Source organism: Culex pipiens, chromosome 1, assembly GCF_016801865.2.
Source record: "Culex pipiens pallens isolate TS chromosome 1, TS_CPP_V2, whole genome shotgun sequence".
NCBI classification, from domain to species: Eukaryota; Metazoa; Arthropoda; class Insecta; order Diptera; family Culicidae; genus Culex; species Culex pipiens.
Window position 1 is genome coordinate 76,960,656 of NC_068937.1, and position 26,924 is coordinate 76,987,579.

The 26,924-nt window shown below is 43.3% G+C and overlaps 1 protein-coding gene across 1 annotated transcript in view; it reads left to right on the plus strand.

Moving 5' to 3' along the window:
- The window catches only part of LOC120428522 (transmembrane protein 120 homolog), a 36,174-nt gene extending 18,742 nt beyond the window's left edge, over positions 1-17,432 (plus strand). Inside the window, exons 5-6 of the mRNA XM_052706157.1 lie at positions 16,466-16,618; positions 16,688-17,432. Of these exons, the coding sequence (XP_052562117.1) occupies positions 16,466-16,618; positions 16,688-16,756 (222 nt within the window). The 3' untranslated portion in view covers positions 16,757-17,432. The remainder of the gene's footprint in view (positions 1-16,465; positions 16,619-16,687) is intronic.
- Positions 17,433-26,924: the final 9,492 nt, after the last annotated feature.

The window sequence follows — 26,924 nt, forward strand, 5'->3', positions numbered from 1 at the left end:
GTCTTAATTCTTCAAGTTTAACTAAATTTCTTGCACACAAGCTTTGTACGTTGATTTGACAAATGTTTAGTTTAGTATTATCAAAGATTGCATTTACAACAGCTCTTGTTATATATTGGTTAGCTGAGGCATTTCCAGTTGTTGAACTAGCCATTATATAGGTAAATCGAAGGAAGGCGCAAACCTAACCTGTACACAACAACAGAATCAGATTCAACATTTGAGAAAATAAACTTAATTCTAAAACTAAAACTATAATTTTTAAATTGAAAAAGCATAGAAACGTATCAAAGAACTCCTTCAAAAAAACTAGTGAATGGTGTTGGCAATAACTCACTCAGAGGTTAGGATCACAGTAAAGAACTTTGATCAGCACTGAATCAACGATAGCCGCCCGCAGGAAGGAACCAGCAAACGAAACATCACAAGGCCACGTCAGGAGGGCAGCAAAAACCGACATCTCAGCACCAACACAGCAGCAACAACAGCAACAGGCCAACATCGCAAATGGTCCAGGATCCGACAATCCAGATTGCACGGGGATATACTCGTCTCAGGGTCCACCGGAACTTAACTTTCAGGAAGGGAAAATGGAATCAAGGATAACTGGGAAACGGATTCATAGGAGAAACTTGGGGAAGGAAAAAGAAAAGCGTAAAGGGAAAAGGGTTTGTTTTGGAACAGCCGTCAGTGGCCTCCACTGGCTCGGGGGTTCAGCTCGCCCCTACGGAGTAACCACTTAACCTACCACGTCCTGCGCACCCCTACGGAGTGACCGCAGGACGCATTGTAGGTCAGGCGACCGACCCACAAGGAGTCGGGTTTCTCCTACGGCTGAGTCCTCTATCTCAGCGACACTTGGCTTGTGTCACCTACGGACTTTTAATAATTATTATTTTTTGTATTTTTTGTCGTTTTTTTATTTTTTTTTTTGATTTTTTTATTTTTTTTTGTTTTTTTCTTTTTTTTGATTTTTATTTTTTTTTGTTTTTTTTTTGGTTTTTTTTTACTTTTAGGAGAGGAAAATGGAGTCAAGGATAACTGGGAAACGGATTCATAGGAGAAACTTGGGGAAGGGAAAAGAAAAGCGTAAAGGGAAAAGGGTTTGTTTTGGAACAGCCGTCAGTGGCCTCCACTGGCTCGGGGGTTCAGCTCGCCCCTACGGAGTAACCACTTAACCTACCACGTCCTGCGCACCCCTACGGAGTGACCGCAGGACGCATTGTAGGTCAGGCGACCGACCCACAAGGAGTCGGGTTTCTCCTACGGCTGAGTCCTCTATCTCAGCGACACTTGGCTTGTGTCACCTACGGACTTTTTAATAGTTATTTTTTTTTGTATTTTTTTGCGTTTTTTTATTTTGTTTATTTTTTCTTTTTTTTGTTTTTTTTTTTTGATTTTTTTTGCATTTCTTTTTTTTTGCATTTCTCTTTTTTTTTTTTGCTTTTGGGACGGAAGAAAACATGGGAATTTTGGGGATTGGATACAAGGGAAGAATAGAAGGAAAAAGAGTAGCTTGTTGGAAAGGGATTATTTGCTGCAGGATCTCAGATGTTCAACGGTGTAGCAAGCTTCAGCAGGACCTCCTCAAGACTTGACGTGTACAACTCCATCTCTGCTGAACACTTGCTGGATTCGACCTTCTTTCTTCAGCTTGATAGCAGCAGTACGGATTTCGCGATCTTGGGGGGTTAGATTCTCATTGATGAAAATGCGGTTCTTGTTGTTGAAGCCGATGTGCTCGAGGTTGAGGTTCCTTAGGCTGAGGTACTTGCTGTAGAAGGCGTTTCTCTCGTTGCGAATGGCGAACTGGCACAAAATCGGCGGCGCGGATCCGGCAGCGATGGGGGGCTTGGCCAAACGTTTGAGATCTACCATTGGGACATCGAGTGGATCGTATGCGAGCTTAGCTGAAATATCACGGAAGACAGTCTTGAGATTTTCCGTCGGTGAGTAGGGTACGCCGGTAATGATGAGGTCCTGGTACTTCTCGACCCGTCCAATCCAGTTTGAAGCGAGATTCAAGTCGGCGCGCACTTCGACAACAGCTTCCGAAAGATCATCAATCCTTGCAGTGCACTCCGTCTTCAGCTGCGAAAGTTGCGTTTCCAGTCCATCGATGCGTTTGTCGAAATCCTGCTTGAACGAGTCCATTTTGGACTCAATTTTGGTCCAAAGGTCTTCCAGCGACATTGTTGGCACAGAATCCTTGTTAAGTTCTTTGCGGGATCGTTTGTTTTGATTCCCATTCTCGAGTTCGAACAGTGATGCCAGTGACGGCACTGAGTTAGAGCGAGTTGAGCGGTTACTCATTATAGCAGAGCACTGGAACTCAGAGAGACTTCTGAAGGGAGTATAGCTTGTGGCGTGCTGGCTGAGTTCAACTTTGTTGCGTTACGTAGTTTGTGAATGACTAGAGTTAAGTCTTTTGTTGACGTTCCCTCCGAACGTCATTCATTGAAGCGCGCGTTCTCGCTCTTTCTCGACGATTCATTCATTCCGTTTCCGAGTGCGCAGCAATAAAGACGTTGTTGAATAAACGCTGTTTTGTGAAGTTAAGCAGAAGTATTTTATTTGACACAGAAATAAAACATGGTGTCAGAAGCACTCGTGGTGTTCCGGCGTCATTGAAAATCGCGGAAGTGTAGTGAGAAAAACTCATCCCAAGCGACGAAAAGATCATTTGCAACAGTAATTTGGACAGTTTTGCAGTGAAACGTGTTTTATCCTGTTGGCAGCCATATTTTTTTCGCTCTCGCGTTGGGTTGAGTGTTTTCCGGAAGTGAAAAGTGCAGAAAAATGGATGCAGATCAGTTCGCCCAGTTTATGGGCAAGTTCCAAGAGATGATCGGTTCTCTGAAGGATCAGCAGGCGAGCGCGCCGGCAGCAGCAGCGGCACGTGGGCCTGCGGCGAATTCGCCGGCCGGAAATTCGGCGGCGGCGTCCATTCCTCTTCCGCCCCCGCTGGAGTTGGAGGGCGATATGGAGGAGAATTACAACTTCTTCGAAGGAAACTGGAAGACCTATGCTAGTGCGATTGGCATGGACGGTTGGCCCGATGCGCAGAACAAGCAAAAAGCCAGCATTTTGCTTTCGGTGGTGGGAAAAGACGCTCTGAAAAAATATTTCAACTTTGAGCTGACCGCGGCCGAGCGAGACGATCCAGCATTAGTGTTGACGGCAATCAAAGCAAAAGTGGTTCGTGAACGGAACAAGTTTGTGGACTGGTTCGATTTTTTCTCGCTCAGTCAAGAACCAACGGAGAGCATTGACAACTACCTGTGTCGACTCAAATCGCTCGCGAAAGTGTGCAAGTTCAATGCGTTGGAGGATGAAATGGTGAAGTACAAGTTGGCCACCTCGATCCGTTGGATGAAGCTCAGGTCGAAGTTGATCACCACCAAGAACTTGACGGAAGCAAATGCTATGGACTTGTGTCGGGCCGAAGAGATCGCTGAGCGGCATCCGGTTACTGCGGGTCAGCCGAGCGCGGAAGTGAATGTAGTGAAGAAGAGCAAAATGAAGTGCAAGTTCTGCGGTGCCAAGCATGACTTCACCAAGGGTGCGTGCCCGGCGCTTGGCAAGAAGTGCAACCGGTGCGGTGGAAAGAACCACTTTGAGAAAGTGTGCAAGGCTGACCGAAGAAAGAAGCTGAAGAAGAAGAAGTTCCGAGTGAAGAAAGTGCAAGAAGAAACCAGCTCGGAGAGTGAATCGACGGAAGACAGTGGTGATGAAGAAGAGGAGTCTACTGAGAGTGAAAGTGTGTCCATCGGAAAAATCGTCGACAAGTCCGGCAGCGGCGGAAATGTCTCGGCGGAACTGGAGCTGCTCCTGGACCAAAAGTGGCGGCTGGTACAGTGTGAGCTAGACACCGGCGCCAATACCAGCCTTGTGGGACGAAATTGGTTGGAAGAGATGACCGGAAGTAGCAACGTCAACCTACAACCGTCATCGTACCGGCTGCAAGGATTCGGCGGAAGCAGCATTCCGGTGGTAGGCCAGGTGAAAATTCCGTGTCGCAGAAAAGGCCGTAAGTACAACCTTGTTTTACAAGTCGTTGATGTCCCACACGGCCCGCTCCTCTCGGCAAACGTGTGCCGTCTCCTGGGTTTCGTTAAATTCTGCAACACGGTCAACTTTGTTGCGCCTAAAACCGACCAAGAACTCCTGAACATCTACCGTGTGAAAGCCCAGGACATTGTCCACCAGCATGAGGGCGTCTTCCAAGGTATTGGCAAGTTTGCTGGTGCTGTGTCGTTGGAAGTCCGCCCAGATGTACCACCGTGCATCCAACCTCCGCGACGGATTCCGATAGCGATGAGAGGTAAGCTGAAGGACGAGTTGAAAAACTTGGAGCGGGAAGGCCTGATCGTGAAGGAGACTCAGCACACCGACTGGGTCAGCAACATCGTGCTGGTGAAGAGGAAGGAGCAGAAATCCGAATCCATCCGCATCTGCCTCGACCCGATTCCGTTGAACAAAGCGCTGAAACGACCCCATCTTCAATTTACCACAATTGATGAAATCCTGCCAGAGCTGGGGAAGGCGAAAGTTTTTTCAACGGCAGATGCTCGGAAAGGGTACTGGCACGTGGTATTGGACGACGAAAGCAGCCGGTTGACGACATTCTGGACACCGTTTGGTCGCTACCGGTGGATCCGCTTACCCTTCGGAATCGCTCCAGCCCCAGACATCTTCCAGATGAAGCTCCAAGGTGCGATTCAAGGACTGCGTGGCGTCGAATGTATCGCCGATGATTTGCTGATCTACGGAACTGGTGACACGTTGCTGGAAGCGCTGGAGGACCACAATCGCTGCTTGGAGAGTTTGTTGGTTCGTCTCGAGGAATGCAACGTGAAACTCAACCTGGAGAAGCTGAAGCTGGTCGAGAAGTCGGTGAAATTCTATGGACACGTGCTTACCGACAAAGGAATACAACCAGACGAGAGCAAAATCGCGGCAATCAAGAACTTCCCACAACCCACGGACCGGAAGCAACTGCAAAGATTCATCGGAATGGTGAACTACCTCAGTCGTTTCATACCCAATCTAAGCGCAAATTTTACTGTTCTACGACGACTGATTTCGGAAAAGGAGCCTTGGATCTGGTCGGAGCGTGAGGAAGAGGAGTTCAAGCGTGTCAAGCAGTTGGTTGCGGACACGCGCACCCTGCAGTACTACAACGTGAACGAGCCGATCGTAGTCGAGTGTGACGCTAGCTCTTTCGGTTTGGGCGCAGCAATCTTCCAGAGTCGAGGAGTCATCGGATACGCATCTCGTACACTCACGGCAACCGAAAAGAACTATGCGCAAATCGAGAAGGAGCTGCTCGCTATTCTTTTCGCGTGTGTACGGTTCGATCAGCTTATTGTTGGGAATCCGAAAACGACGGTCAAAACCGACCACAAGCCGCTAGTCACCATGTTCAAGAAGCCGTTACTCTCAGCACCCCGCCGTCTTCAACACATGTTGCTGAATCTACAGCGCTACCGTCCGTCCATCGAGTTTGTGACCGGCAAAGAGAACGTGGTGGCAGATGCAATTTCCCGAGCGCCGTTTGATGAACGCCAAGCTGACGACAGATTCGACAAGCGAGACATCTACAAGGTCTTCCGGGAGGTCGAGGAGGTGAAGCTCTCCAGTTTCCTGAAAGTCAAAGATGAGCAGTTGAACGAGATTATGGAAGAATCGGCGGCCGACGCATCAATGCAACTTATTGTGAAGTACACTCTGGAGGGATGGCCGACATCCGTGGACAAGGTGCCGGACAGCGCTAAGATGTTCTTCAAGTACAGGAATGAACTCAGCACTCAGGATGGTATCGTGTACCGCAACGACAGGATTGTTGTCCCTCACTCGCTTCGACGGAAGTTGACGGAAAAGGTCCATGTCAGCCACAACGGGATAGAAGCAACCCTCAAGCTGGCACGAGCAAACCTATTCTGGCCCGGAATGAGTGCTCAAATCAAGGAAGCGGTCGCACAGTGCGGAATTTGTGCCAAGTTCTGTCCGTCTCAGCAGCATCCACCGATGCAGAGCCATCCGATACCTGTGTACCCGTTCCAGCTCGTGTCCATGGACGTGTTTTTCGCGGACTACCAAGGGAAGAGTTGCAGATTTCTCGTCACCGTCGACCACTTCTCAGACTTCTTTGAAGTGGATTTGCTGAAGGATTTGACCCCAAAGTCAACGATTGCTGTGTGCAAATCGAATTTCTCGCGACACGGAAAACCGCAGCGAGTCGTAACGGACAACGGCACCAATTTTGTCAACCGTGAATGGCAGCAGTTCGCACGTGAGTGGAGCTTCGAGCACACGACATCCGCACCGCATCACCAACAAGCTAACGGGAAGGCGGAGGCAGCGGTCAAAATTGCGAAGCGGTTGATGAAGAAGGCGGATGAAGCTGGAAGTGACTTTTGGTATGCCTTACTACACTGGAGAAATGTACCGAACAAGGTGGGCACCAGCCCCGCTGCACGCCTGTTTTCTCGTAACACACGGTGCGGCGTTCCAACCTCTGCCAACAATCTGAAGCCAAAGTTGGTATCGGGAGTACCGGAAGCCATTGAAGAAAGGAGGCAGAAGGCGAAGCAGCATTACGATCGGAAAGCAAGAAAGTTGCCTCAGTTGGAAACAGGATCTCTGGTGCTCGTGCAGCTGAACTCGGAGACAAACAAACGCTGGACACCGGGTACTGTAAGCAGCAAGCTGAACGATCGGTCGTACGTCGTGGAGGCAAACGGTACGCAATATCGACGAGATTTGGTGAACTTGAAACCACGTAAAGAACCTCAAACGCCAGAAGCCATTCCTGTTCAAGCAACTGTTCCCAACGTCGAAATGCCACCAATCGAAAGATCCAACAGAGAGTCGTCGTTCAGGTCAGCGCCTGCCGAAGCTTTGCCGGATCAAGAACTGAGCAACAGTGTTCCAGATGTAGGTGTACCAGAAGCGACCACGAAGCCGAAAGCAGGTAGAACTCCAAAAGCAGCGAAAACCCCGAAACCATCGAGATCACCCAGCGTTCCGGCAGCAGGAGAGAAGTTCAGCCGAACCAAGAGAGATGTGAAACTACCAGCCCGTTTCAAAGATTTCTATCTTGAGTAGCTTTATTTTTTTTATATAAAACAGAGAGGATGTTGCGTTACGTAGTTTGTGAATGACTAGAGTTAAGTCTTTTGTTGACGTTCCCTCCGAACGTCATTCATTGAAGCGCGCGTTCTCGCTCTTTCTCGACGATTCATTCATTCCGTTTCCGAGTGCGCAGCAATAAAGACGTTGTTGAATAAACGCTGTTTTGTGAAGTTAAGCAGAAGTATTTTATTTGACACAGAAATAAAACAAACTTAATGATTTACGAAGTGAAAACATCAGCACAAAAAGTGAAATTAAATAGAGGCAAACACTAGTTCAGCCGAGAGAGCAGCAACATCACTTTTCACTGAGCTTCGTTAATTGATATAACCCTCCGAGTAGCGATAAAGTGGAACTTTTGCACCAAAATTCACTAGATTTTGAAGGAGCACACGATTTTTATTTACTCAGCACACATCCCTTCAGGAATTTTTTCTATTACTGGGCAACCAAGATCATATTTTGGTCGCTGATATTTGCACAAGTAATACCAAAATTTGGTATTTTCATACCATTTTTAGTGCAGCAGTTGCAGTTAGTGAAAAAACGGAAATGATCCATATGCAACAGCCAAATCTACTCACCTGATGATTCCATGTTGTTCTTAGTGATATTCTTCACCACACCGAATGCATTTGTCATTGATGAACGGCCTGTGCATGAAGTTCTTGAAGATTCTGAAAAATAACAAGATTGAAAAATAAGTGTTATTAAAATAAAACTGGATTGAAATGCACCAAAATTCAATAATCTTTCGATTGACTCGTTTTTCAAAGTATTTGGTTTTTTTTCAAGTCATTTTACCGCAAAATTTATTATCTTGTCCAAATTGGTAAAAAAAATCCCATAGTTTCAGAGAAAATTTATGAAACCTTTCAATACCAAAATAATACCAAAATGTGCCATCCTGACTCAGAAAATTTTCCACAATTTTAAGTCATTTCTGTAGGGGGTATATTCAATTCAATTCGGTTTTATTAGTGAATAATCATGTTACAATCAGTTCATTCGCAGTACATTACAGAGTTTTGGAGTTCCTTTCAGCTGTGTGTTAAATCTCAATCCATCTTGGAACGATTATTGCTTATGACTAAGAGATTACCAAAAGTAAGAAAAAAATTTGAAAAAACTTACTGAAATTGCAAAGGAAAGGGGATAGAAATAGAAAAAGCTTAAACTAGACCACAGTTTTTTTAATCTATTGTAGATGTGCTTAATCATTAGCTCCCCGAGGGCCAGAAATTGCTCCGCCTTGTTACGGCAGGTCCGGAACCGCGTCATCATCTCACCCGCTAGAGCAAAAAAACTCCGGCAAGGTGAAAAGATCTTCTCCGGTTACTTCTTGCTGGGCCGCATCGCCGCTACCGGCAGCGACCACGCTGGCGAACGATCGCCCCCATCCAGGAGGGAACGCTGAGTTGTCCGCTGGAACCGTACGCTGTCCAGCTGCAGGAACGGTTGCTCGTATTCCGCTGAGAAGGGTGGGATGCTGCTGCTTTCTTCTTCCTCTTTTCCTGCTCCTCTAGGTACGCCTTGCGCGCAACGCATCCGCGGTAATTACCGGTATGGTTGCCGTCACAGTTGGCGCACTTAATGCGCGCCTTGGTGTGCTCTGCCTTGTCCCCCAAGTCCGCCTTGCACGGCAGTGCACACTTCTCCGAGAGGTGTGTTTCACCGCACTTCACGCAGCGGGCCGGGAGGTTGCAGTTCCGCGAGCCGTGGCCGAACTTCTGGCAACGGTGGCATTGCGCTACGTCCATTGGGTTTTTGGAGTAAAACCGCTAGTTTACCCAAAAACCGTCCAACGCCTTAGTCCGTCGCAGGTCTTGGATTTTGACGGTGCCGCGGTCGAAGTACAACAGGTACAGAGTGTGCGTACCTGTGACTGTTGTCTTGCGCGAGAGCACTTTTATCTCCCGTGGCGTTATTCCGGCACCCGAGAGGTGTTCCTTCAGGTCGGCGATTGGGCGGTCTTGGTAGCCCTGCAGGACTACCTTAACCGCGGTCTTCTCAACTGGATCGAATGTGTAGAACTTGAAGTTGCTACACTTCAGTTCTTTCACCACCAGGTCGAAATTCTTTTTGTTGAAAGTAATCACCTGTTCTTTCGATTTTCCAATTTTTAGACTATATTGGAGGCCTTCCAGCAACTCGTCAACATCGTCCGCCAACGTATCCAAAACAAAAATTGAAGGTGGTCGCCGTTCCTTCGGAGAATTATCTTTTTTTGTCGTTCTACCTTTTTTGCGTGCACGTCAATCATCGTCGTCGTCGTCGGTAGTGCTGCTACCGTCGGTGTTGTTGTTGTTGTTGGTTTCCTCGTCACTCAGTCTCGCGAACTTGTTACTGGTGGGAATGTTGGCGGATGTTGATGCGCCACCGGTCGACAGATTGCCGGAAGTACCTGAGCGGAGTCTGCTTCTTATAGGGCTGCGATCCTGGACACGGTAATTAGCGTGCAATAACTCCGGATCAGGTCAGCGAACGACTGGACAACGCGTACCATAGGTGCTTCGAGTACCGTAGGTATAAAATAGACCCACCAAGTGGTCCTTTAGCCTCTTGTTCAGTAACTCCGATACCCTGGCCTCCCCGCGGCGCTGGCCGGGATACTAGTAACCATTGGAGAGATCGGGTAACCAACCCCGGTGGGAACTATGGTAGTATGCTGACAGGGTAAGGGGGGCTCCACCCTCTTCGGAGGGTGTAGCTGTACCGTTAAGCTTCGAGACAAAAGCCCCCGTTACGGTGTCGAGAGAAAACCGCAGCTGGGTCCCGGAAGCTGCAAGGTGGCAGCCCCACCCCGAGACTAGGTATTCGCAGCCCTGGTTAGGCGGCATACCGAAGCGAAACACCAACTCAGAAAAACAAAAGAAGAAATTCAGGACGGATAAATCGGCATCAGACCAGGCGATGTAAAAAGGACAACGATTGGAAACTCGGTACTTGGAACGTTCGAACTCTCCAAGATCCTGCACGTGCTGGCCTTCTTGCCCGGGAGCTGCACAAGCTGAACGTGCATGTGGCCGCCATCCAGGAAGTTCGATGGCCCGGTCATGGAGAGCGAGAATTCACGGCGGTGGACCCCATCGCCAACACCTCTTTCAAGTACCACATCTACTACAGTGGCGGCGAAAAGGCGATGCACGGAGTCGGTTTCGTAGTGATTGGGGATCAGAAGAACCGAGTCATCAAGTGGAAGGTGGTGAATGACCGGATCTGCGTGTTGAGAATAAAGGGCAAATTCTTCAACTACAGCCTGATCAACATCTACGCGCCGACGAACGACAAGCCCGATGACGATAAAGACGCTTTCTACGAGCGTCTCGACAAGACCTATGGAGAGTGCCCAAGACACGATGTGAAGATAGTCATCGGAGACGCAAACGCGCAGGTCGGAAGGGAAGCCTTCTTCCATCCTGTCATCGGCAAGGAGAGCCTTCATCCTCGCACGAATGACAACGGCCTCCGTTTGGTCAATTTCGCCGCAGCCAGAGGAATGGCTATCTGTAGCACCTTCTTTGCGCGCATGAACATTCGGAAGCACACCTGGCGCCACCCGAATGGCGAATCGTGCACACAAATCGATCACGTTTTGGTGGATGGTCGACACTTCTCGGACGTGATGGACGTCCGATCGTACAGAGGACCGAACATCGACTCTGATCACTTCCTGGTAGCGTGCAAGATTCGAGCTAGGCTGTCGAACGTGCTGACCCCGCGGACGGCGAGGATAGCGCGGTTGAACGTCCAGCGCCTCGCGAGCAGCGACGTTGCTGCAGAGTACAGTCGGAAGCTCGACGAGCGGATCAACGAGGACGCGCCTACGGGTAACCTGGACGAGCAATGGGGAGCCCTCCAGAGCATCGTCAACACAACGGCTACCGAAGTGATCGGCACGACCAGAGGACGCAAACCCAAAGGGTGGTTCGATGCAGAGTGCCAGCGAGTGACGGACGAGAAGAACGAGGCCAGGAAGCGTATGCTGGTGAAGGGTACGCGCCGAAACTGTGAGCGATACAGCGAGCTGCGAAGAGCTGAGAAACGAACCCACCGCCGAAAAGAACGGGAGTACGACGAGAGAGTACTTGCCGAAGCTCAAGCACAGTACAACGCGAACGATAAGCGGAGGTTTTATGCAACTGTCAACGGTGTAAGAAAGAAAGCGACGCCTTCCCCTGTTATGTGCAACGACAGGGAAGGTAACCTGTTGACAGATAAGACAGCGGTAGCGGCCAGGTGGAAGGAGCACTTTCAACAGCTGTTGAACGGTGAGATGCGAGAGGGAGTCGTCGAGGACAGGATGAACGTTGAGGATGATGGAATAGCTGTGGACCCGCCTACGTTGGAGGACGTGGAAAAAGCCGTAAAGGAGCTCAAGAACGCGAAATCCGCGGGAAAGGACGGACTTCCGGCCGAACTTTTCAAGCACGGGAGCGCGCGGATGATCGAGATTCTGCACCAAATCGTCCAGCGAATTTGGTGCGAAGAACAGCTTCCGACCGACTGGTTAGACGGGCTCATCACCCCAATCTACAAGAAAGGGCAAAGACTCGATTGTGCCAACTATCGAGGCATCACAATCCTCAACTCAGCGTACAAAGTACTATCCCGAATCCTGTGGAGCAAGCTGAGACCGTTGACCGAGACCTTTGTCGGCGAATACCAGTGCGGTTTTCGAGCGGGTCGGTCAACGACGGACCAGATGTTCACTCTGCGACAAATCCTCGACAAGTTCCGGGAGTACAACCTGCAAACACACCATTTGTTCATCGACTTCAAGGCGGCGTACGATTCAGTCAAAAGAAACGAACTTTGGAAAATTATGCTAGAACACGGCTTTCCGGCGAAGCTAATAAGACTGATTCGTGCAACGCTCGACGGAGCAAAATCAAGCGTGCGAATAGCTAACGAGACATCAGAAGCTTTCGTTACGTTGGATGGATTGAAGCAGGGCGATGCTCTCTCGAACTTACTGTTCATCATAGCGTTGGAAGGTGCTGCTCGAAGGGCAGGCGTGCAAAGAAACGGAACACTCATCACTAAATCGCACATGCTGCTTGGATACGCTGACGACATCGACATCATTGGTATCGACCGTCGTTCAGTGGAGGAGGCGTTCGTCCCTTTCAAGCGGGAAGCTGCGAAGATCGGACTGACCATCAACACTGCCAAGACCAAGTATCTGGTTGCTGGCAGAGCGCGTGGCAGTGCAGGTGATGGTGTTTCGGAGGTGGAAATAGATGGAGAAAGATATGAGGTGGTGGATGAGTTTGTATATCTTGGTACACTTGTGACGTGCGACAACGATGTGAGCTGCGAAGTGAAACGGCGGATTAGTGCTGCAAACAGGGCCTTCTACGGTCTTCGTAGCCAGCTAAGGTCCCGCAGCCTAAGGACGCCTACGAAAATCACGCTGTACAGGACCTTGATACTCCCTGTAGCTCTTTACGGTCACGAGTCGTGGACGCTAAAGGAGGCTGACCAGAGAGCACTTGGGGTCTTTGAGCGGAGAATCCTGCGTTCTATCTTCGGCGGCAAGCAAGTAGGAGACCGGTGGCGCAGGCGCATGAATTTCGAGTTGTACCAAGACTACAAACATGCTGATATCGTAAAAGTCATCATGCACGACAGGCTGAAGTGGGCTGGACATGTAGCCAGAATGTCGGACGAGCGGGCGGCTAAAACGATATTCAGCAGCGAACCTGGACGCGGTCGTCGGCTTCGTGGAAGGCCTCGTACGCGTTGGCTGTGTGCAGTCGACGAAGATGCAAGAGCGGCCAACATTGTAGGCGACTGGAGACGAGCGGCCCAAGATCGAGCATCCTGGAAATCTTCGATTAGTTCAGCGTTGGGTCGATAGACCTGTTGCTGATAAAGTAATAAAGTAAAGTAAGTAAACTCCGGATTGAAATCATCAGCGCACACGCTCCACTATGGTACATTGGGTGGCCAAGTTTCAAAAAAGTGACCTTCTCCAAATATTTTTTGGTATTTTTTTCTCGAAAGTAAACATTCTAACTAAGAAAAATCCAAATTTTCAAAGCTGTAAGTTTGTTCGTTACGGAGATACGCAAGCTGAAAGTCAAAAAATGGAGTAAAAAACTAGCGTTTTTCGTAAAAAAGGCTGATTGTTTAATTTTAACATAGCTCAGCCATTTTAAATATTTTATTAGGACAATTATACATCATTGGAAAGGTAATGATATAAGCTTTTAAACTATTGACAGATAAAATGTTATTTCCAGACTAAAAACTGAAGTTTTCATCGTATAACTGGAGCATTTTTTTGACAAAACTTATTTTTTTGTGTTTGTTAATCGAGTACTTTTTTTGCTAACCGATGCTAAACATGAAACTAAGGTCACTTAAAAGATTGGATCATAATCTAACATTGCTGAAATTTCCAGCCTGCGATTTTTTGCGTTTTCGGAGATATGCCATTTTGAACATTTACGTTTTATCAAAATTTGCTGCAATCTACATATGCGCCCGTTTATTTCACTTGCTTTGCTACCTACTTCGTGGGCATCGTCGCTTCAAAAATCAATACCTGGTTTCAAGAAGTTCGAAATGACTTTATTGGAATTTTCTGTTGCCTACATTTAAAATTGAGTACCTTAGTCAAAATAAGGTATTCGTACCGAAGTTTCTCAAGCGAAATTGGAGAATCTCAGTTTGATACCGAAAAAGTATTCAGCAAAATATTGACATAGCATGATGAATTTCTGCGATCAATCCATGAAACTGATCCACATTTAAGTTCTATGTTGGTTAGTACAAAACATCATAAAAAGTACCTTTAACATATCCTGAAGCCGTCAGAAACTCTATAATCAAATGAATTTTCATGAACAAGAACATCAGGATTAGTAAGAATATGTTTTGTTTTTTATCGTTTTACTTCATAATTAATATTTTGAATAAAATTAATTTTTCTGTTATTTGATTTAACAATTCAAATTTTCGCAATTTATGCCCGTAAAGGGTAGGTGGGGCGTGGGGGTGGGTCTCAAGTTATATGGCATGGACTCACAAAAAGAAACACACAGCAGTAAATAATAAATATTTGACTTTAAATGGATTTATTACGCTTAACAAAATTTTGTTGGAGGGGAGGAGGGGAGGGGGGGGGGGGTGAAAGAAAGTGAAGGGAGGGGTTGTGTCCTTAAAGTGGGGATGTATTAGCTTATCCATAATTTAATAATATAAACTTGCAATACAATATATACGCAATTCTTTTGCACTTGCAAATGTATGAAAAGACTATTTATTATAAACAATCAACTATTGAAAAACATGAAAAGTCATAAAAATCGACGTATATCATTTCAATACCATACAATCACCCAAATTTGTATGAAAAAAACATTTAAAAAGCAAAAAAATAATTTGGCCGCCTGTTTGTATGGAGATGGCCCATAGTGCGCTCCCCTGCGCGATGGCGGAAGACGCGGCGGCGTTGTTTTGTTTACCTTTTTGCACTCGGCCGGTAGACGAACTTCGCGGGTTTTTCGAGGCCGCACTCGAACTGCCACGGCCACGGCCGGCCTTCGGCATGCTGGTGGAGCAAACTCGCGGGTAATCACGGTCGATTGCGGCGGAAAATTCGAAAAAACTTCTAGAGCTCTGAGCACTAAACTGCTGCTTGCTCTGGAGGATACACGCAGAAAATGAAGGGGGTATATCAAAAATGTTTAAAATCAAGTTCGAAATTTCCGGTTTTCAATGACAGCATTCGCTTTGAGACATCATTTTAGTGCAAAATTAATTATTTTGTCAAAATTGGTCAACATTTTCCCATAGTTTCAGAGGAATTTGATAAAACACTGTAATACCAAAAGAATACCAATATGTGGTGTTCGACCATTGACAAATTCTGCAATTTTGCAATATCAAAACAATACCTTAAATTGGTATGATACCACATTTTGCTCTTGCATAATTCTCTAGACAAATTTTAAAGGGTCCAGGAATACCAAAATTTGGTATTGATACCAGAGAAAGGTATTATTACGCATTTCCCTTGTTATTTACCCATGCTCGGGTATGAAGCCGGTTCCCAGCTTGTTTTCGGCTCCGCCGCTCTGGTACATGGTGAGCTCCAAAGCAGCGTCCTCCCACATCTTCGCTCCTTTCCAGCACATCTCCTGCAGTGCTACAACATCGAAGTTGCGGGGTTTGAGCTCGTTCAACAGAGCGTACTCATACCCATCGAAACGTAGCGATCTGCAGTTCCATGTTCCGAGTTTCCAATCGGTGTCCTTTTCATGCCTAGGTCTATGCCGTTTGTTCCGGATCCTTATTCCTTCTTGATTGTTCGTAATGATGTGATTTTCGGTATGCAGCCGGATTGGGGCTGCGATACCTAGTCTCGGGGTGGGGCTGCCACCTTGAAACTACCGAGACCCAGCTCCGGTTTTCTCTCGACACCGTAACGGGGGCCTTTCTCACGAGGCCTAACGGCATAGCTACACCCTCCGAAGAGGATGGAGCCCCCCTTCCCTGTCAGCATACTACCATAGTTCCCACCGGGGTTGGTTACCCGATCTCTCCAATGGTTACTAGTATCCCGGCTAGCGCCGCGGGGAGGCCAGGGTATCGGAGTTACTGGACAAGAGGCTAATGGACCGCTTGGTGGGTCTATTTTATTCCTGCGGTACTCGAAGTACCTATGGTACGCCATGTCCAGTCATTCGCCAACCCAGAATGGACCACCCTTTTCCTGCCTTATGAAAACATTCAAAGTTATGAAATTTTGGTAAAATAGATTATGTCGCTCCTGGTAGGTTCACAAATCACGTTTAATGCAACATTGGTTGATTTTTTAGTTGTTTTGATGCTTATTTGTAAAAATAGTGTCATATTTCAACATATTAACACTATTTTATTTATTTTTTGTTTTGGTAAGTTACTATTTTCATAAAAGTTTTGTGAAATTTTCCGAGGAATCCGATAAAAATATGTTTGGTCCAGACACGGTCAAAACACCATTTTAAGTTTTCATAAGTTTTCTTTTTTAACTGTTAAGCTAGATTTTTGAAACTTCTTACTATTTGTCCCAAATAGCCAAACTCATCACCTTTCTTTTGCATCTAAGACAGCTAAAGTCGGATGTAATGGCGCGGAAATATTTTTTTTTGAAAAAAGTTGTTTTTGCGAAAAATGACGAAAATTGCTATTTTTTAACCACCCTAGCGATCTTAGAACTTTTTTTTCGGTTTGGGTTTGTTCAAATATTATGTCCAGAGATTTTCAGGATTTCAGACAGAGATTTTCAGGATTTTTTCCGTTCTACAACTGTTAATTTTTTTTCTTGCCTTTGCAGATTGCAGTTTTAAGCATACTGTTCCTTATTTTATTCGTTGGAAACACAACAACAACTATGCTTGTGATCCCACAAAAACTACGTGGACGAATAAAGGAGCGATATCGTCTAATGAGTTTGTCATGGGCCATGAAAGCTCGTCAGCATAACAAAGTAAAGATTTATCAGCATCATTATTATGTTTTTCAAATTTTTAAACTAACATTTCAACCATAATTTCAGGACGACAAAACTGAGAAAAAAGACGGAGTGGAATACGATTTAAATAAGGAGTGTGATAAGGACAAATAAAAGCTGTAATTTACTCGAGTGAAGTGAAAATGAAACGAAAAGTCAAATATTTTTACATTATTTCTTTAGCGGGTGTTTGTTAACATATGGAAATATTATCTGACGATTGGCATTCATAAGCTAGACGACATGCGACATCTAGTGTTGAGTAGCAGAACAGAGCGAAGGATGATGATTGAAATTTTTGCCCTTTGAGGTTATGTATGCGAATTCTGTTTTGTTAAATTTCAGCGTTCAAAACAACTTTTGAGCAAAAATTCGAGCTTATACTTTGTTATTTTTGATGCTCTATCATTTTAAACAATTTTTTTTCAATGTTTTTTTCCAAAATCTTTTTTATTGCTTTAATTTATAGAGGGCAAAAGTTTACACTCATACTACTTGAATTTTTGCTCAGAAGATGTTCTAAGAGCTGTAAATTCAATTTTAAGTTTGCATTCCTATATAACCGAACAGCGAAAATTTGAATCGTCATTCTTCGATGCTTTGCGCCATCTGTCGGAATTATGAAGCTTTTAATCGCGAATTAATAATTATGTTTAGTTCCTACTCAAGCAAAGCTAAAGCTTTTTAATAAAGGGAGGATGAATTTTAAAAAAAATCTAAGTTCATGGTTTTCATATAACTCGTGAGAGAATAGGATTGAGTCAGCAATAAATAAAAGATTCAAAAGGAATTGCTCTGTTTTTTTTTATTTTCGCTCGACAAAATCATTTTTTTAAGGTTTCTGACATTTCGAGAAAAAAACATTTCGTGACCTTAAGAAAACTTCACAAAAACCATCTTGTTTTGAATTCGTGGATTTATATTAGAGTTTCCAAAAAAGTTTAAAAACGAAGCGTAGATATAGTCAGGGCTGCGGAGTCGGGACTTGTTTCAAACGACTCCGACTCCGGCTTTTTGAAAATAGCCGACTCCGACTCCGGCTCCGGCTTTCAGCTCGAACCGACTCCGACTCCAACTCCGGCCTACAAACTCTAGCCGACTCCGATTCCGACTCCAGCTTTCAACAAATGGTTAACTCCGACTCCGACTCCACATATTTTTAAATGTTTCAAAAGTTAGTAACTATTATTTTGAAAACATTGATAAATAGGATAATTTAAATACACTCAAAAAAATTAGTTCGCGTAAACGTGAACAGAGTTCAAGAAAACTGTTCAACTTGTATTGCACCATTCCTGGTTCTCGTGGGCATGAACTCTGTTCACGTTTACGCGAACTCATTTTTTTAAGCGTACTCTCTAAATGTCATGTTTTCCCAAGGAAAATAAGTTAGAATCACAAAACTGAAAAAAAGTGTCCAGGTAACAAGTTTTAATAGTTATTGAAACAGAAATCAAAAAAATATCTCCAGTTTTGAAGGCATTTTCAGAAGAACAATTCAGAAGTCCAAAACTTGCAATCGAAAAGAACTTTACACATTTTTATAAGGTGCACCGTTTAAAAAATATAGCCTTCCAAAGTTGAATTTTGTCCGAAAAAGTCCGTTTTTTTATTTTATTTTTTGTAATAGTGTCCTTGATTGTCCATTCCTCAAAATATTGTTTTCGAAAAGTTCAGAAAATTTCCTACTATTTTGTCTAAGAAGATTGGACCACTGGTTGCTGAGATACAGCGGATAAAAGAATAAAAGACAGAAAAATTGATTTTGTTTAAGTCTATCGTATAATCAATATATCGAATTCAATGACAAGTTTACTTGTTCAGAGCCGATAGTTTACAGAAATAACATTTTTAAATGCCTGTATCGCATATACTCAACAGTCATCAGAAGCAAATGGCATAATTATCTCGAATTGCATATTCTTTCAAAAAATCAAAATCAAACCATCCACATTAACGACCCCCGGTCTCTATTGCAAGTTTCTGCTCGAATCTAGGAGTCCGAAGGCTTGAATGGGGAGAGCACCCAAACCTCTTTTTACTCCAAGGAACCTTCCACCCCACACAGCCAAAAATAATGTAAAAATGGAAGGTTGAAAACAGAATGTTGAAAAAAATAATGATGAATTTTACCTCTATAATTGTTGAATAACGAATTTTTTTTTGTCAAACAGGTTTTACACAAAAAATGTGTAAAATTACCTAATTTTTGATGAATATTCAACATTATTTTTGTTACTCGTATACTTGAGTAATATTCATCAAATTTAGGTACAATATTAATCATCTTTTGACCCAGGGACTTTGACAACTGTCAAACGCAACGTTTTGAAAAGTGGTTGGCAGAAGCATGTCGGATCGTGATTCAACCGTCGCGTGTCCGGGAGTTTTGGTCGCTCGTGCGTCAAACAATCGTTGCAGATTCTGTGCCGTCGTCGTTGTGTGTTTTGGTGAGTTTGAGTTGGTGCTTCTTCCGGATCGGTCTGGAGGAAGGTGCCGGGTGTTTACGTCCAGGAATCGGCGCCGATTCCGTGCCGCCGTCGTCGTTTGTTTTGGTGAGTTTGTGTTGGTGCTTCTTCCGGATCGGTCTGGAGGAAGGTGCCGGGTGTTTACGTCCAGGAATCGTCGCCGATTCCGTGCCACCGTCGTCGTTTGTTTTGGTGAGTTTGTGTTGGTGCTTCTTCCGGATCGGTCTGGAGGAAGGTGCCGGGTGTTTACGTCCAGGAATCGTCGCAGATTTCGTGTCACCGTCGTCGTTTGTTTTGGTGAGTTTGTGTTAGTGCTTCTTCCGGACTGGTTTGGAAGAAGAGTCCGGGTGTTTTGGCCACTTGCGCGTCCAAGAATCCTTAAAAAGTTGTGCTTTTTTGGTTAAGTTTGGAGGAAGTTGCCTGCCGAATTTTGGGAATTGAACAGTTCATGAAGAATCTGATGTACGATCCATTTATTTCAGGATAGTTGGTTAGTCGGGATGACTTGTTTATCGTACTTATTCATCCAAAATATAATGAAAAATTGAATTTTTCAACAAACGTTAAATTTGAAGTAAATTGGTGTTCATGTTCATCTTGTAAGTAAAAACAGGACCAATAATTTCCAAAAATATCGTTTTTAATTATTTCTCTGAGTGTTATCAAATTGGATTGGTGAGAAGCATTCTTTAATGGCTCCTCTCGCGTAACACGCATCGCTTTTCGGTTTCTGGATTGACACCGCAACAGTTAAGAGTCCTAATGACAATTTTAAATATCATTAAATTTAATTATCAACTCATCTTTACAGCTTCTCAGAACAAACGACGATTAGTCGACGTCTATTTCCACTTTTAGTTAAGTTTTGTTTTCTTAAGAATATGACACTTTGTAAAAAAATCGTTTTTTATTGCAGGTGGATATTTCATGTGGGATAATATCTCAAGGATTTCAACTGGTGAAACTTCGTCTGGGAAGGTAGCTACTGCTTGCAGCATTTTTTTGGTAAGTACACAGCAAAAAATCTGATGGTAAAATCGCATGCACATCACCATTATGAAAAAAATTACACTTTGCATGTTAAATTTTTGGAAACACAAAAAAGATGCCACCGATGGGATTCAAACCCAACATTAACAGTATGGACTGGCGCCTTAGCAGTGCGTGGCCGAATGGTTACGCTGTCCGCTTTGTAAGCGGATGATTCTGGGTTCGATTCCCATCTGCTCCAACCTTCCATCGGATGAGGAAGTAAAATGTCGGTCCCGGCCTTGGTTGTTAGGCCGTTAAGTCATTCCAGGTGTAGGAGTCGTCTCCATGCCATAAACAACACACCAAACCAAGCCTACTCCGGTGGAATCGCTGGCGGTCGTTGGACTCGCAATCCAAAGGTCGTCAGTTCAAACACTGGGGTGGAAGGTTCCTTGGAGTAGAAAGAGGTTTGGGTGCTCTCCCCATTCAAGCCTTCGGACTCCTAGGTTCGAGCAGAAACTTGCAATAGAGACCACAAAAGACCCGGGGGTCGTTAATGTGGATGGTTTGTTTTTTTTTTGGCGCCTTAGCCCGAAGCACCTTTAAAGAAAACACCGTAACTTAAACATGTTCTGTCTGATGCAGACGCAAAATAGGTCGATAGTGAGCAACCTGTCGAGTTCAGACATTTATTTAAGTTGAACAAAAGTTGTCCAAGAACTGGCGTTCCGTCTAACCTTAAAGTAATATTTGCAAAAAATCTAACCCGGGTCCTTAGAGCGATCAAGCAGTTGGCCGCTAACTGATTGCCGCCCACAAAGTACCCTGAGTCATGAAAAAAATATTCGTTCGAATCAAATGTTTTATTTACGTTCTCTGAAATGGATGACAGTTCAATACCTATCCTTCCACTTTCTCAGCCACAAATTACACATTTTTTGATGCAATAATACACCCCAAGCAGCATCGCGCAACATGTTGAAAACGTCTAAGTCCAAATTAAGTTACAACAAGGGAGCAACAATGTTGCAATTCGCAAAAATGTTACATCGAAACATAGTTCTTCATCCAATAGTTTCCATTATATGCTGTGGCAACAATTTGATTTTATGTATTGATGCAACGTTTCGGTGACATTATTGTACCAATGTAGAAACAAACCAAAAACATACTTCATGTTGAGGAGCAAATGTTGCAAATTAGTTGCAGCAAAGTTTCCTTGATAAAACTAGTTGTGAACATCGTTTGCCATAGGCCATGGCAAAACACATCTTTAGTGAAAAAAACAATTTTATGCAGTTTGTCGTTTTGTTGCAACCATCAAAACACAAAAATGAAGTCCACGTTGTGCAAGCGCTTAAATAAATGGAATAAGCTACCAAAAAATCTGTCCAAACGGACTTACAGTCAGAAGTATTGGGGCATTAAGATGAACTTCTAACTAATTTTTTCCACACTGTAATTAGACACATCAGCAATTAACGAATTCACTATTAATTCTGCTGATTATGACGAGGAGGATTTCGCGGATGAGTCAAAACAAGTCTGTGTGATTATCAGGACGACCTCCGCAACACACACACGGCAAGCGTACTAAGGTGTTACGAGCCGCCAACCCGGAGCCACTAAGCTTCTCGCCGGTGGGCAGTCTTGCCCATCGGATTTCCCGTCGAGGCTCTTTCACGGTTCCGGCCGTGGCCCCAGTTCGTGACCACCCAAATCAACACCCTCCGTGGGGTACGGGACAGCCGAAACCAGCCTAGGGCTGACGGTATCCACTCCGCGACGTTTCGCACCCCTTTATTTTTTGCAAGGGGGAGGAGAACCACCCACCAAGAAACATCCGCTATCCACAAATTATGATTCTTAAAACACACCTTCTAAACACAATTCATTCCACGGATTCGTTAAAATAAACATCATTTATGATCTCACCGCTGAAATAAAATGAGAACTTTTATTTCGTTTGACAGTTCAATAGACAAATTAATGTTTGCAAATTTTATATTACCATTATGTTACCACAACGTTACACAAATTGGGGTGTTGGATATTTAGCTTCAACATCTTTGCTACATATCTGAAACGTTGTTGCAACAGAAGTGATGGTTGGCAATTTGCTTAAAAAGAAGTAAACAGGGACGTACCAAGGGTGAATAATTTAGAAATCTTATCACATTTATCCATTTTAAAAGTTTTTTTTCTTCATTCCGAATAAGGTTTTCCACTGTTAAATCGAAAGGGATTACGAAATAGAAGTCTATGGGAAAACAGATTTATTTAATTTCTGAAATGTACCTGGGGGATAGCGGGTAATTTGCACCCACTAAGGGAAAACTTTGATTGATTGATGTTTGCAAACCGCATTTCGATGCGGTTTCAGCATGTTTTGACAAAAAAAAAAAAAAAAAGAGCGAGTCCACGAACAGGGCTTACCCCTTTGTATGGGACGTCGTTTGGACCTCACCAATCTGCACTCTAGGTCAACGGGAAGTGGGGCAAATCTGGACACAAAGTTTGAAGGTTAAAAAACGTCAAAAATCGTAAAAAGGCTGTAACTTAGGCAAAATTCAATTTGACCGATTCTTCGGCTCCTTTTAAAAAAAATCCCAAGTTTTTTTCAGCGTTTTGGCTATAGTGGCAAAATAAAAGAAGAAACCCCCCAATGTTATTACATATTTGGAAAGATAATTGATTTCCTACAAAGAAATATCATGCAGAATGAACAATATAGTACCTGTACTTTCCCTGAAATAAAAATGTAGCGTGACGGGACAACATCATAAAACTGGACTTTTAAAAGGCACACTACAAAAATCGCTACAGTTTCGCCAGTTTGATTTTTAAAAACTTTTGCTCTTCTACATATTATCACAAATTAAAAAACGAATCTTTTGCTCCTTGAACTGATAGAATTGGTTGAAATTTGAGTTTTTGCCAGCCATTTCTTTCCGTGACGGGACAACGAAAGGAGCAAATTTATGAAAAAACTCCTCTCCCATTTAATGGCTTGCAGACCATATTTGGTCAATATTTTTGGCTTTTGATTTAAGAAAACGATTGAAAGCACATTGAAATTATTAAATCATAATAAAAATGATATCTTTCATATAAAAAATCACATTGAAAATTGAAAAATGTGACATTTTGGTGTAGCTTCGCTAAGAATCGGTAATTTAATTTTAAAATTAAAAATGCATCTGAAAGAACTTGAAAAATGCAACGAAATGCTGGGTGAAGCATCCCAATGAAGCATTTCCATTCGAGCAGTTCTGAGACTGATAACGCTTTGGGTAAGGCAGTTTAGCATATTAACATTCCAACGCCCAAGGCTCCAAAAAAGTTGGAACGGTAACTTCAACTCGCTGGTTCTCGGACATAACTCAACCAATCAAGATGATTCTTCTTTCCAGTGATTTGTAAGGATGTCTAGATGATTCTAGAACTTTGCAGAACTAAATTTGATCAAATCTGTAATTTTTATGATCAAAAAAATCGTTCCAGCTTTTTTTTTTCGCGTGTAAAAAAAAATTCGCCAAAAATTCCGCGGAGGCAGTCGTTTTACAAAAAGGTGGAACGATGTTTTTGGTCGCAAAAATTACAGATTTGTTCAAATCAAGTTCTGGATCATCTAGACATTCTAACAAATCACTGGAAACAAGAATCGTCCCGATTGGTTGAGTAATGCCCGAGAACCAGCGAGTTGAAGTCACCGTTCCACCTTTTTTGGGAGGCTTGGGCGTCCGTGTAAGTTGGACATGCGTTGGGCGTTCCAGTGTTAAATAGACACTTTTACTTTTAGTGATATTGTAGGTTGTACATTTTTGCTTGGGGGACCCCTTAGATCAAAATAAAATAAAATCAATTTATTTTTAAATTGCAGGTCCAATATCAGAAAATTTACACAAAAGTATCGCCTAACATATATTAAAAAGCAAAATGCCCTCCTAGTTTGCAAAAAAAAATTTCATCGCTGATTTTATAAAAGGTTCCTGAATACACCCCTGTGCGTACGAAGCGCCATGATGGTAGATTGGAAAAAAATAAATTCATAATCAATTTTCAGCTATTTAAACCAATTTTTTATAATGTTTTTTTTACAGAATTTACAGAATTGACATTCTGCATAACTTGCATTGAAAAGCAGATAATTTTCAGATATATTTGCCAACTTTTTTTTATTTTCAAACGAAAATAGCTCTAGAAAACATAGCAAATTCTAAAAATATTAAGGGCGCATGAAAAATTCACGAGTAGAATGCAATTTTACTCGGTAAACTTGAAATGGCTAAAGAAATACACCTTCTATACATTTAAGAAAACCAATTTTGTTTGTTGTCGACGAAAAATGTGACAGGTTTATTTTTCCAGACTTATCCATTTTTGTTTTGTAGCGAAACCAAAGCGGAAACATATTTATTGAGAAATTAATTAGAAGTTTGTTGCGCTTGAAATCATGTCGGGTGCACGTTTGATTTCAAGCAACCGAAAATTTCACCATAATGGTAACATATTTGCAACATATTTGTAACATTGTTGCAACACCATCAATTTCTCCTACAAATATTAGCATCGCATAGGAAACATTGCCGCAACACGTTCACAGCTATCTGGCTATTGTTGCCAATCGCGTTATTGTCGTGCGCTTTTTTGTCACCAGGAGTGTTGCGTACATGTTGCCTGAGCAATATCGGATTGTTTTGAATTAGTTGCAAATAAGGCTTGGCGACAATAAATGCTGCTTGGGACAATCTTCCGTAAAATTCAACATTTTTGCGGAAAATTTCATCATTTTTTTAGGTAAATTTCATCATTATTTGAGGTAAATTTCATCATTTTCTGATGAAAATTCATCATTTTCTTAGGTAAAATTTATCATTTTTTTTGCCACAATATCTGTCACCATTTCCTGATGAATATTACCATCATTTTGACGTAGACTTACGTCTTTGTCGAAGGTACTGGGGTGTCATTCCAAAAAACCCGGGCCGAAGGCCCTGGATTACTGCGTCATCCGTCAAACGCTTATATCTTCCTTCCCTCTAATCGAATCGACACGATTTATGTGCCATTCGATTCGAAAATTATTCAGCAATTTGCTATAAAACTTTCATTGTTGGCAAAATAGTTTAACTATTGAAACAATTGAATGTTTTAAAATGTTTTCAAAATGCTGAGATTTTGCAAGCAAAATGAGCGCTTCCCACTCACGGACGGGAATGTCAAGTACCTATTTTGAGGGGAAAATCATCCGAGCAACGCGACCGAGTGTCGGTCGCGAAAAAGGAGGGGAAGTAGCAGGCCGAAATCATACATAAGAACGTGCGCCAGAGCCCATTCCATCATTCACGTCTCAGACGTCGGATCGGCAGCAGCAGCAGCAGCAGCAGGAAAGCTCAGCCCAGAGCAGCAGCAGCAGGAGAGAGACCAGAGCAGCAGCAGCAGGAGAGAGACCAGAGCAGCAGCAGCAGGAGAGAGGGACCAGAACTGGAAAAGAAGTGCGCATCGCCTTCTCGTCGTCACTGTCAGCCAGTTGCCTCTCGATGGCCGGACCGTTACCCGAGCAGACGGAAATAACTTGGGAAGGTCAGTTTTTGATATTGTGAGAAGATCAAAATCCGTTATTGGGTTGATCGGATTAGTTGTTAAAATAACAAATTTCCATAACAAAGATTAGTTCGAAAAATAACTCAAATTGTTATTGCTCTGTTATTGCAATAACATACTAATAACATAGAATCCAGAACAATAGAATAACAAGGTTAGTTATTCTGAGCAATAGATGGGGAGCACCCAAATAACAAAAACCGTTATTTATAAGGATTGATTGCATAACAAAAAGTGTTATTATTTTATCCCGGCCGGGCAAAAAGTTGTTTCTCAGAAAAAATCTCCCTTGTTCGTACGAAAATTCTTGTTGCTTGAATTTTGTTTTTAAATGTGTTCTAAAATGTTTGCTAACACATCTTTTAAAAATTATAATTTAGTTTGAATAATTCATCCTTAATTTTTTGCTAGATATAAAAGTACCGTTATCTGGGGTGAATCAGGCTACGAGGGGCCCAAACTCGCCCCATGCTGTTTTAGTCTTGTTACTGCGAAATATTTGGATATTTTTGATCGGTTTTGAATAAAACAGACACAAGAGCATCGCTTTCCAAATTTAAGCTTTTAAGTGCTCTAAAACCTGATATCCCTATTCAGACAGTAGTCCAGATTCGCCCCAGATGACGTTAAAATGTGTTCAACATACAATCAATAGGAAAGAAAAAGTGATAGGTTTACTTCGAAATATTACTTTATTTAACTTACTTTGCTGACGATCGCAAATCCATCTTTCAGGTAAAAGTTTGTGCTAAGGTTCTTTTTTTCCGTCCATAGGTAGCCATTTTGAATCCGGCGTGCGCAAAAAAGTCTGCTCCAACGTAAAACACCAGATTGATTTCCGGTTTCCTGTAAAAAAGAAAAAAAAAGAAGAACACAAAGTATCAATTCCTAAATGACAATTTGATTATTTTAGCAGTACAATGTAAGGAAAATGTGCCTGTTCTAATAAAATTTGTAATCTGCAATTGGACGTATAATAATCGCTGAGTCATCATTAGGTACTCGATGGAAATACATTCTTTGTTGCCAAAAGTACATTATTTTTTGAGTACGCAAATTTTGCAAGCAAGCAACATTTATGTGCCTCTGATGTGTGTCTAAAATGTATATTTCCCCTTAGAGGGTTAGGTGGAGGAATCGAATAAGGAAGTGAAGAAAGGGAAACAGAAAAGTACGAGTAGGTGGAGGAAAAGTTAAATATACTTATCTAATTGACCCCGCCTACACGAACTCCG